This window comes from Brienomyrus brachyistius, unplaced genomic scaffold, assembly GCF_023856365.1.
Source record: "Brienomyrus brachyistius isolate T26 unplaced genomic scaffold, BBRACH_0.4 scaffold253, whole genome shotgun sequence".
Lineage (NCBI taxonomy): Eukaryota > Metazoa > Chordata > Actinopteri > Osteoglossiformes > Mormyridae > Brienomyrus > Brienomyrus brachyistius.
Window position 1 is genome coordinate 1 of NW_026042528.1, and position 12,558 is coordinate 12,558.

The 12,558-nt window shown below is 50.4% G+C and overlaps 1 protein-coding gene across 1 annotated transcript; it reads right to left on the reverse strand.

Annotated features, from left to right (window-relative positions):
- Positions 1-2,737: 2,737 nt before the first annotated feature.
- Positions 2,738-11,634, reverse strand: LOC125728354 (LHFPL tetraspan subfamily member 3 protein-like). Its single transcript, XM_049005334.1, has 2 exons — positions 9,981-11,634; positions 2,738-2,814 (listed from the first exon to the last, which is right to left on the reverse strand). Exons 1-2 carry the CDS (start codon positions 10,417-10,419, stop codon positions 2,738-2,740), a joined length of 516 nt encoding a protein of 171 aa, XP_048861291.1. The 5' UTR covers positions 10,420-11,634.
- Between the last annotated feature and the right edge of the window lie 924 nt (positions 11,635-12,558).

The following is a 12,558-nucleotide window of genomic DNA, read 5'->3' on the forward strand; positions in this document are numbered from 1 at the left end:
AAAACCCGAAGCCGACCCACGTTCACACCCATCGTGAATAAAACCCGAAGCCGACCCACGTTCACACCCATCGTGAATAAAATCCGATTCTGGTCCAAGTTCACGACCTTCGTGAATAAAACCCGATACCAGCCCACGTTCATGGCCTTCGATGCCATGCCCATGGAATGCAAATTCGATGCCAACCCACGTTCACGCCCTTCGTGAATAAAACCCGATGCTGGCTCACGTTCACATCCCTCGTGAATAAAACCCGAATCCGGCCCACGTTCACGCCAATCGTGAATAAAACCCGAAGCCGGCCCACGTTCATGCACATCATTAATGAAACCCGAATCCTGCCCACGTTCACGCCCTTCGTGAATAAATCCCGAATCCGGCCCACGTTCATGCACATCATTAATAAAACCCGATACCAGCCCACGTTCATGGCCTTCGATGCCATGCCCATGGAATGCAAATTCGATGCCAACCCACGTTCGCGCCCTTCGTGAATAAAACCCGATGCTGGCTCACGTTCACATCCCTCGTGAATAAAATCCGATGCCGGTCCACGTTCACACCAATCGTGAATAAATCCCGAAGCCGGCTCACGTTCACACCCATCGTGAATAAAATCCGATGCCGGTCCACGTTCACACCAATCGTGAATAAAACCCGAAGCCGACCCACGTTCACACCCATCGTGAATAAAACCCGAAGCCGACCCACGTTCACACCCATCGTGAATAAAATCCGATTCTGGTCCAAGTTCACGACCTTCGTGAATAAAACCCGATACCAGCCCACGTTCATGGCCTTCGATGCCATGCCCATGGAATGCAAATTCGATGCCAACCCACGTTCACGCCCTTCGTGAATAAAACCCGATGCTGGCTCACGTTCACATCCCTCGTGAATAAAACCCGAATCCGGCCCACGTTCACGCCAATCGTGAATAAAACCCGAATCCTGCCCACGTTCACGCCCTTCGTGAATAAATCCCGATGCCGGTCCAAGTTCACGCCCTTCGTGAATAAAACCTGAAGCTGGCCCACGTTCACGTCCCTCGTGAATAAAACCCGAAGCTGGCCCACCTTTACGCCCTTCGTAAATAAAATTCGATGCCGGGCCACGTTCACACCCATCGTGAATGAAACCTGAATCCGGCCCACGTTCACATCCCTCGTGAATAAAACCCGAAGTTGGCCCAAGTTCACGCCCTTCGTGAAAACAATCCGAAGCCGGGCCACGTTCACGCCCATCGTGAATCAAACCCAATCCCGGGCCACGTTTACGCCCTTCATAAAACTCGGTCAGCCCACGTTCGCAACCTTCATAAATAAAAACAGATATCAATTCAATGGGGCATGCATGTGGATCCTGGCCCTCGTCAGCCTTTTGCTCTACCTCTCTTTCAGAGGTTTTCTTCATGCACGACTTTAGAGGCCTTATTGAGACGTTGGCTGGAGGTTTCTAAGAAATTGATAATTGAAGCCTTAAAGCCAATGGAAGACCTGCAAATCTGGATGTGTCGCTCATTGCCAAGTGTCATGTGGTGTTGAAAGGATTGTCAGGTGCAGATCCGTCAGAGGGGCGATGGCTTGGCAGGGGAGCTGGTCCTATACTCCAGTGGTGCTGGATGCACCATGTCAGCAGTAGCTGCAGTTAGATGTAGTTAGGCATTGACATACGACCTGTGCCTGTGTTTTTTAAAGCATCTTTAGTGACTAGTGATGGCCATATTTTGGATTAACCCACAACTACAAACCAGGAGGAAAGCAAAGGAGAGTAAGGAGGTGAAGCGAGCCCAAGAAAGGGAGACGAGAATCTCAGCCCCTTTGGTGGAAAGAGAAGAGACCAGGTATATACCGAATTCATGAAAGACGGATGGAAAGAACAGAACTAATCAGATCATCTCCTCCCGCTGAACACCGGAACGCCACGATCACTTAAAACGAACCGCTAAGAGGAGGATAAACATGCCCAGATGGAATGGAACGGACCCGAAAGCCAACAGACCCGGGCCGCTGCGGAAAACAGATCGGCACCTTGCAGAGAAAGAGCTTTTAACACGGATCTCGCTGCCAACCTGCCCACTCTCCCTCCCCCCGCCTTCAGGATCAGGATCCTTTGTAGTTCAGAAAGACGCAGAAAGTGCCAAAAATCGACAACGGTGCCATGGTGCTGCCAAGGCCGCTTAGCGACAAGCCAAACTGCACCTAATGTGAACTCTCTGACTCGGATGGTTTGTGGAGGAAGTGGGAAGACCAGGCAAGTTCTCCCACAAGCCTGGGGTGAGACTCAGATTGACAGTCCTGCATGTGCATGATCACCGTTCTCCTCAACGTGGAGGAGAATTAATAATAAAATGCCTTATTTGGCCCCTTAGAACAGTCAATCCCCATGTGTTTTGTTCACATCAACTTTTAAAAAGCAAAACTATACTGTTTAGTAAGTAGGGAACTGATAGTAGTGCGATGGCTGCTGTGCAGTTCCTCCTTTGGACCACAAGGGGGTGCCATGAAGCCAGATTCTCCGCTGAAAGCTGTCAGTGACGCTCACATGTGCAGTGCTTGACATGTGAATGCTAACAGCATCTCCTCACTGAGATGGATGCCATTCTGCAGCATTCTACCATGAGTGGATGGGTGGGGCAGGGAGGGGGCTTGAACCAAGCATGGGTGTGCAGAAATATTTGGGAAAAGGTGTACATGCCGTGAGAAGACTAGCATATGCTGGGGACAGCAGGGCCCGTCTACGTGCTCTCTGCCAGCGCTATTCTCAGCTCAGCGCCGTTCGGAGTGCGAGCGCCCACGTTCTGGCTCAGAAACGCTGCACGAGGAACATCCAGCGGGGGCGCGAGAGGACAGAGCACCAGGCCACGGCCCATAGTGTCTCGTGACCGAAGTGGGCGGGGCCTCAGGCGAGGGGAGAAAGATGGAGAACAGTTGTTCCCCTTCAGGGGTCGATTATCACCCAGCGCCAACTGACCTGCAGAGCTGTTAGCAGAGGTGGGTAGTTCAAGTCCAGAGAGTACAAATCCAGACTCTGTGACATGATAGCAGCCTCTGTAACGATTCACTGGAAACAAAGCTTGTGCTAAACACAGTCAGACGTTTCGGAATTATGTCTGAATTATTAATTATTATTGCATCGACTGTGTATCGGATTCAATATGGCTGTCAGCGGAGTGCTTCCCTGCCTCAGTGAAGGAATGGTACAGTCCAGCACGTTTGGATCGCGCCACTGCCAGTTATTCCTGGACAGTCAATGTAGCGCGGGGGTGGGTGGGAAGTGTGCAGGGGTGATGCTTGGATAGAGGCCTCTGAGGCTCCTCCTCTGTGCTTCTGCGTTGTCCACCTGGCCATGCCGCATTGCTCTGCCCTCCCTGGCCCCTGCTGCACAAATACCCCCCCCAGCACTGAGGGTGGGGCAGCAGGTGGTCTCCTTCTCCTGGCCCTGCTTCCTGCACGTAGTCCTGCAGTTGTGTTATTCTCCCCTTTGATGTGTGACTTCGTGCCATTAATCAATCCCCTTCAAGTCCATGGGAGCCGAGTCAAGGCTGAGAATGTCCACGATGTCTCAGCTTCTTTTAATCATCCTCAAGCCATTTGATCTTTTTTTTTTTACTTTGCAAGCATTTTAGTTCTGCAGTAGTTTAGATATCTTGGGGTGGAGATGATCTCAGTCTGCAAACTTTTTATAAATAAATGACAGGCACGATCTCCAAGCTCAGCGTTTGGTTTGTGCCTGTGGCCCTTATCTAAGTGTGTGTGTGATTTTGTGTGTGTGTCTGTGAGAGAGAGAGAGACACACACACACGAGGGTTTTCTGGACACACCAGGTGCAGCAGGGTACAGTGTGCCCCCCACACTCCAGGAGGTATTATAGCCAGCTGGCCTACGATGGACACGTCAAACCCCCCCCCCAACATCTGTGGGCCAAGGCAAGCTGTGATTGATGCAGACATAACTGAAGCCGTGAACCGCATTTCCCTTAAAAAGTCCCGGAGGATCCATCAGATTCTGCAATGACTGTGCAAATTCAGTGTCACTTTACACCACGTAGATAGACGTTGACCTGAGGGTTTGACAGCTGGGGAGCTGGACTGTGGTGCTGTTCTATGTCTGCTAAGACAAACATCCCCACTACCAACATTTCACTCTTGCTCCTTGTCGCCCCCTGCTGGTCCATATTAGATCCTCACCTGAATACCTCCCCTCTTTCCACACTGCCCCCCTCAGGTGATCCAGAGATGTCTGAACATCTGTAGCCAGGTCATACACCCCTTAAAACCCACATTGGTACCAAAAACACGCTCCGTAAGCTGTGCTGTGTCTGCAGTACCCAAACACTAGCAACTGGCTGCATTCAGGAGGTCACAGTGTCCTTGTCACACTCACCGCTGTCGCCCCTCCATGCCGAGAGTGAGAGAAATTAATCTGCCGGCTCTACGGTGCGACGATACTGGAGATTAGTGGCAACAGAAAATCCATTCTGTGCGGCAAGGGGGGGGGGGGGGGGGGCGAGAGCCACACTCTGCCTCCAAAGTCTGATGAAGTCATTTACCCCGACGCCTGAACAAGACAGCAGCGGCATACAAATTAAGCTCCTTAAATTTACCCTGGGCTCTCCTGCCAGACAGGTGAGCGGCGAAATTGACACTCTGCCTCATGTCCCCTGCGCCGTCCCCCCTCCACACCGTCCTAAGACGTCCTAACACCAGATAAACGAAGAGTTGATGTCGACACTGTCATGGTGCCCAATAATGGGCCATCTGTGGCACACAGATGTGCAGAATTTGCACAGAAAGTCAGTCGGTCGTTTGATTAAGCGACACAGGCAGCTGCCTAGGATACCATCTTCTGAGGGGGCCAGCGCCAAACCGCACCGTCTGAGATTAGTTAAATTGGATGGTGAAGTTGGCGGATTGGTTTTGGCGGTAAAGCTTCTCTCAGACTCTGCATAGGTTTCGACACAGAGCCCGGTACTGAGTGCTAATAGACCCTGCATTCTGACCGAAGGTTTGAGGCCCAGTATTGTCATGACACTGCGAGGGGCATAGAGTGCAAGTGCTTGACCTCCTTGTCTTCCGCAACCCCTCCCTGTCTGGCCTGTCACCCCTCCTGCCCCTCCCCAAGGGTCTAAATAACACAGGTCAATTTGCTGAATTAAATATTAAACAGACAGCAATGGAAGAGTGGATTCGAAGGTGGTTTAAAATCAGAACCGCTGAAGGGGACAAGACTCAGGTGGGGGGGGGGGGGGGGTCTTCACATCCTCTTCACAAGTTCAGCAGTAGGTGATCTCGCCAAAAGGGTCAGAGGTTGCCGAGGCTTTTGCTCTGGCTCGGGGAAATGTGTGCAGGGGGAATTCGGTGGGTTTTAACAAGCCTCCTCCAGGTGTGAACAGGTGCTCTCAGCCCTGTCACACACATTAACGTTCCTCTAGTTTCAAGTCATAAAATGGTGAAGAATGACACGTAAGAAAGCCTCCTACTGGAAGTTCTGGAGGTGTTCTGGCACCTGTGCATCTCTCGTAAACAGCAGTTGATTTACTTTCATCCGCACAGATGTTCAGGACTTGCTAAGAGTGTCACGAGGGTGCATTGGGTGACAGGTGTAAGCAGAACGGGAGGAGCATGTGCGCGCTCTTCCGGGCTACGGGGAGGCGCTGTTACAGTACCTCCTGACTGTGTCCCAGGGTGCCTGCAGGCATGAGGGCAGTTAGAGTTCATGAGGTCTTCACACTCTGTGTAATAGGTTCATTAACAAGAAAAAAAAAATCAATTATGGCTTTAATTAAGGAAATGAGAAGCGGATTCACTGCTTTAATAAGCAAAACTTTGCAGCTTTTGATGTTGTCATTAAGCTTGGAAAATGGCAATCTGACTGAGAAAATAATACGTAGTCACCCATGAGAACCAGCCAATGAGTCTGCACAAAAACAATGACTCATCCAGCCTATAAAAAGATCTTACCCCCGAAATGCTTTAAGGGGGGTGAAGTGTGGCGAGTTTGATTGGAAATTGGGGAAACTTAATCTTACTCTGAGATCTTAACCTTGTTGCCATATAAGCATGGTTTCCATGGTTTCCGGAATCAGGGGTATTGCTCATAAGACCCTGCTGAGGCCACCAACAGCTTATTTTCCTGGGGGGGGGGGGCATCCCATAATAAGCATAGTCGATGGCTTAAATTTCTTCACTACTTAAGTCTTGTGACGAGGGAACAGACTGGCCCCCATGTGGCATTTCTGGGTAATTTTCTCTGCCCTGTCCCTGCATTGGCAGTTCTGGGTGAAGCACTCGGCTGTAATTGGTGGGTGTTGCGTAATGAGGCACTTTAGCAGATGGCCGGGCTGTCACTCGATGCCGGTGGCTGTCACTCGATGCCGGACTGTCACTCGATGCCCGTGGCTGTCACTCGATGCCAGTGGCTGTCACTCGATGCCGGGCTGTCACTCGATGCCGGTGGCTGTCACTCGATGCCCGTGGCTGTCACTCGATGCCCGTGGCTGTCATTCAATGCTGGACTGTCACTCGATGCCCGTGGCTGTCACTCGATGCCGGTAGCTGTCACTCGATGCCAGATTGTCACTCGATGCCGGTGGCTGTCACTCGATGCCAGGCTGTCACTTGATGCCGGTGGCTGTCACTCGATGCCGGACTGTCACTCGATGCTGGTGGCTGTCACTCGATGCCGGGCTGTCACTCGATGCTGGTGGCTGTCACTCGATGCCGGGCTGTCACTCGATGCCCGTGGCTGTCACTCGATGCCGGTGGCTGTCATTCAATGCCGGACTGTCACTCGATGCCCGTGGCTGTCACTCGATGCCGGTAGCTGTCACTCGATGCCAGGCTGTCACTTGATGCCGGTGGCTGTCACTCGATGCCGGACTGTCACTCGATGCTGGTGGCTGTCACTCGATGCCGGGCTGTCACTCGATGCTGGTGGCTGTCACTCGATGCCGGGCTGTCACTCGATGCCCGTGGCTGTCACTCGATGCCGGTGGCTGTCATTCAATGCCGGACTGTCACTCGATGCCTGTGGCTGTCACTCGATGCCGGACTGTCACTCGATGCCGGGCTGTCACTCGATACCGGACTGTCACTCGATGCCCGTGGCTGTCACTCGATGCCCATGGCTGTCACTCGATGCCCGTGGCTGTCACTCGATGCCGGACTGTCACTCGATGCCGGGCTGTCACTCGATACCGGACTGTCACTCGATGCCCGTGGCTGTCACTCGATGCCGGACTGTCACTCGATGCTGGTGGCTGTCACTCGATGCCGGGCTGTCACTCGATGCTGGTGGCTGTCACTCGATGCCCGTGGCTGTCACTCGATGCCGGACTGTCACTCGATGCTGGTGGCTGTCACTCGATGCCGGGCTGTCACTCGATGCCGGACTGTCACTCGATGCCCGTGGCTGTCACTCGATGCCGGGCTGTCACTCGATACCGGACTGTCACTCGATGCTGGACTGTCACTCGATGCCCGTGGCTGTCACTCGATGCCCGTGGCTGTCATTCAATGCCGGACTGTCACTCGATGCCCGTGGCTGTCACTCGATGCCGGGCTGTCACTCGATACCGGACTGTCACTCGATACCGGACTGTCACTCGATGCCCGTGGCTGTCACTCGATGCCCGTGGCTGTCACCATCGCGGCCATGAGACTCTAGCATGTCTCCGTTTGCATGTGTCACGATGCCGAGCCTCTCCGTGCGTCACTCTCAGCTGTGTCCCTGCCACATTTTTTATCTTCTGCAACGGAATCCTCTAGAAACACGATTTCCCGTGTTACTTAAATGCAGAATTAGCAGAATCAGTGTTACTAGTCCTGCCGCATGTTAGAATGAATAGACATAGGAGCCCCTAAACCCATGTGTGGCCCCCGTTAGGATGCGACGCCAGCTGTAGGCCCGGCTCTCCTGGTCCCACTGCAGCAGCCGGGCAGCTTCCCTGCGCACCACAGTACGCCGTTTTTAATTAGATGTTTATTTTTCGCCTCCATAGCTGTAGCGTATATCCCTCCACAACACTGCGTTTGTACGACAGAGCAGAAGATGACAAGCTGAACACCTCAGTCAGTTCTCACTCCCCAATCTCTGCATCCCTTCCCCCTCTCTACTGCTTTTCCGGAAGGTTCCATCAGAGCTGCTAGCTCTTCTCCCCTCTCCTGCCTCTGCTAATTGGCGAGGCAGAGCTGAACATCCCCGTCACAAATGGCTTGTTAGCATTACGGACATGGGGGGGGTTGGCAAGTGCTGTTACAGAGAGAAGGGGGGGGGCACTGAAGTGCTGAGACATATTTGACGGCCATCAGCTGCTCCACAGGGACGCGTATCATTGCCCAGCTGTGATGGAGATTTTCTGGTGGAACTTCAGACACATCTATGACCTTCTCTTCTTCTCACTAATTTCCTCTACAGTATGTTCTGCTCCCCAAAACCCCGTCTCTGCTTCTCCTCTCTGTAATTCCACCCTTTAACTAACTGTAACCCCCTCCCCAATTCTGCAGCCTTCCCACCCCACCCCTGACACAAGTAGGCAGGGAGAAAGACCAACCATTCAGCTGATGCAGAAACACCGAGTGAGGTGAAAATGGTTCCCGTGACTCTTTACTTACAGGCAGCGAGATCTGCAGAACCTCAGGGTGAACCACACCAGCGAGCCTCATTCCTCATCAAGTTAATAGACACACATGTTACTTAACTAGATATCTAGCTATCAACGTTGGGTTGTTATAATAAGACAACATACGAGATTATCACCGGACAGTGCCGATCTGTTGAATGAAGACTGAAAGAGAATTAGGGAAGCTTTGAGTATGGACCATACGAATACTGCCCTTGTCCACGATGGTCTTATTGGTCATTGGTCCACTTTTCACATATGACTGTTAAATATGCTACTGTGATTGGAGAAATTCACAGCGGGAGGGATTAACTTACAGTGCCGTCCAATGATTGGTTACTGTACAAGTTGAAGGTTCATTCATTCATTTACTCATTACACATCCAAGCCCATCTTCTACTCTTTCCGGAGCATGACGGGAGTTTGCACGGAAAAGCTTGCTGTTACAGAAGCCAGCCAGTAGAGGGTTCCATCTCCCCCAGTTACACCTGCTACACCTGTTTTGATTTTCATAATCAGAGGGTGAAAAGTGCGGGGAAACCCTGCACTGAACTACACAAACAGCCAGTACAAATATCTAGGCCTAAAATAAATCCCATGAGCTTTAATCCTGCCACTACCACCATTATCATGCAGTCAGACTACCTACCGTAAATATCTTTGGAGTATCTGGTGAACAGAATTATTATAACCATAAAATAAGGGGGAATTAAAACCAGGTAGAAGAAGCCAGAAGATGGGGAACACTGGGCACTGGAATGGTGAATTTGGGTTTGTGTTGTTCTTTGGCACGATGCATGTAAGGTGGTCTTAGCCATCAGCAGAAAGAATTGACCATCATTATCAACCGGAATATTTCCCAAATCCCTTAGCCAATGGCTCTTCGGTACAGAGACACAGACCATCCCAGTACAGACACGTACCTCACTCATTTTAGTTACGACTCAAACCTTTAATGTGACCTCTTTAAAAGGCGCACCACTTCCCCACGCTCACGTTAAACTATGTGCAAGCTGACATGACGCGGTATAATTAGAATTCAAAGATCATTTAACAACATCCTCGTCTGTACCCCCAATTTTTTTTCCCATGTAGACTGTAGTTTACTGTCCTCCATAACCGTAAAACCAACCGGGTACTCCACCTGTTAGTTAACCGCAGTAGACCTTGCCAGCTTACGTGGTTTGTCTTTGTCTGATGTGAGTAATCAAACCCATTCATCGTCATGCCAAAACATTTGGCACGTTAAGTTTGGAAATCCAAAGTTTTCAAAAATTAGCATCCAACTGCGTATCTCCTGTTCACAATAAGATCAGAATAAAGCAACAAAAAAACTGAATTTTTAAAAAAGAACAGACCGAAGCACCTACCAGAGGCGAGCTGCATCCAGCCGCAGATTTTGTAGACGGTGGCCGTGCTACAGAAGAAGAAAAGGGCAAAGCAGACGATGCAGGTGATGACCAGCACCATGGACATCCCGATGAAGAAGGACGCCGCCTTGAAGGCGCCCGATGGGATGGAGCTGAACTCGGTGAAACTTCCCTGGCATGTCAGCTCCTGGGAAAGCCCGTTGCCTACACAGTAATGGAAGAGGCCGAAGTAGCCGGCTTGCGGGGTGTCCACGCCATCCCCGATCCAGTAGGGCTGAATGAAGCACACCACGTTGACGATCGCAAACAGTATGGTGAAGATGGCCCACAGGACTCCGATGGCTCTGGAGTTGCGGATGTAATTGGTCTGGTATATCTTAGCAGCTTCCGAGGCTGGGAGCATCGCCGAAGCAGTTCCCGGTATCATGTCTGGTGCAGGGCCCGATCGCACACTTTTTTCCAAGATTTAAGTGGTTAAATGTGCCTGCTTGTTGACAGCTCCCTGAGCAAAGCAAACGCTACAGTCCTCCGTCTGCAGTGACACATGATGCGAGGCTGGGCCACCGTTTGTCTTTGATCGCACGTTTTCGCCAATCTGGTACCTATTAAATCAATAATGAAAAAAGACTTCAGGGCCACATGCCCTGTATGGCATCGCAGCTACGACGTCCCGATGCCTCCTGTACTTTTTGCTTTTGCAGTAAACATGTACAGCTACGCGCGAATGACGGGAGGATGAATGAATGACGGATTCACCCGCAAAATCAGTCCTGTAGTTTTATAAATTACGAAACAGTTGAACAATCCCTCTAAACGCGAATTGTTGTAGCCTAACTGTAATATGATAATACGAGACCTCTTCGTTTAGCCTAAATAAAACCGGAAATCTAATATAAATTAAATTCCACGCTACTGCCCAAGACCGCCGTATTTTTTTCTGTATGAAATTCCGTTTTTATGAGGAGGCTAGAGTGTTTCTTTTCGGAACGATCTTCATCTGCTTCTTTAAATTATGATGCAGATAAAGGGGGCGGGGGGCACCGTTAACAGCCGACGCGAATAGCCTGTGAATTTATTCTCCGTATGAGTCGGATCCTCTCTATCTTCTCCGCGCATGTCATCCACTGCCTGTCTGCGTTTCATTCTTTAAAGAAACTTATTCAAATCCATGGTGTGTAATTAATGCGCTTAATCGAAAACCGTCTCTCTGGTTGTTATTCATTATATTGCACCCGCCCTAATCCCCGTCTAATGTAAAGTATATCAGTTTAGACCCTCGCTGCCTACGACGGGGTTTATTAACGAAACGCGGTCCTCGCCTGTTTTCCGGCGGCCGAATCGTCACCCTCCGTCCAAAGAGGTCCCTCCGCCTGGCCGCGCTGTCCGGGGCTCGGTCGGCTATTCCAAACCCAGCGGGCACGGAGGCCGACTGTCGATCCGAGCGTGAAACACGCCCTGATTCCCCCAGCAAGCCAGTCTAGACTAACCGGGGACGGGTAGGTCTCTACCACATGGGGGTGTGTGCCTCTCTCACAAGCAGCACACATCACCACCACTGACGTCAGGGGGTGTTTAAAGAGCAGTTTCTGCGACAGGTGGCTTAACGGGAGTCTGCAGCGGCACCCAGACCGTCCCTATCAGCGCGAATCAATGGCAATTCTGACTATTAAATTGCATTAGAGCAATAACTGACTATAGCGTGAATAATTCAGTATTTCTTTCATCGAAAATAGGCCAATATATTTTTATGGAATTTAATTCCACAGGTTAGGCTAATAATTCACTTAGCTTAAGATTTGAAATGCTACTGGACCCCTGTAGCTACATGAACGCGCACTAGGCACGTGTTGGGTAGGGGCGGGGTTGAGTGCCCCCTCCCACCCCCAAGGTCGATTTCTGCATGCAGCTGACGCGCACTGTATCTCTGCAATCTGCAATCATTTCTTTAAAACGAGTTATTACGTATAAATTACGTATCACACAAAACTCTAAAATGTTTTCCAAAATTATATAATAATATTCTCTTGCATTAAGTAGAGTCGTAACGTTATAGACATTGTAGGCATCGGCCTAGTTTACCTCTGCTGGAAATGTTCGCTCATTTTTATTGAAACACACACCATTTAGGGCAATTTTTATTTTAAAATTAGAATAAGTGTTACCCATAGTTTTATTTTAACCCGGTGTCGGAAAGTTTGTTGAGGAGCCGCCTGCTTCAGCACTTCGGACAGCGGACCGGCCACACCTGAGGTAAATTTCAACAAAAAAGTTCGACTTCAAAAAAAGACAAGTTGAAATGTATTGCTGAAACACAAGAAGGAACTATTCTTCACTGAACGCAGTTTTTTCCCAAGTGCCTTCTCTTGGGATTTGCTGCCAGTGTAGCCAGTAGCCTACGGAGCACGGCCAGGGTGCCCCCCGTAGGCAGAATTTACCGAGGGAAATTTATATAATACCGAAATTCATCCATATCCTGTATCTACTTTATCTGCTTTAAAATTGCTTAGGGCAATTGGTCACAATGACTAGGGACAGGCTGATTCTCAATATGCAGTTCCCAAAATTG

Excerpts from the sequence above, each read along its gene's own strand:
- LOC125728354 (XM_049005334.1), bottom strand. The coding sequence starts at position 10,419 with ATGATACCGGGAACTGCTTCGGCGATGCTCCCAGCCTCGGAAGCTGCT. Across the intron at positions 2,815-9,980 it reads CGCCTCTGGTAGGTGCTTCG|CGTTTCTGAGCCAGAACGTG; the intron begins GTCTGTTCTTTT and ends TTCCTCGTGCAG.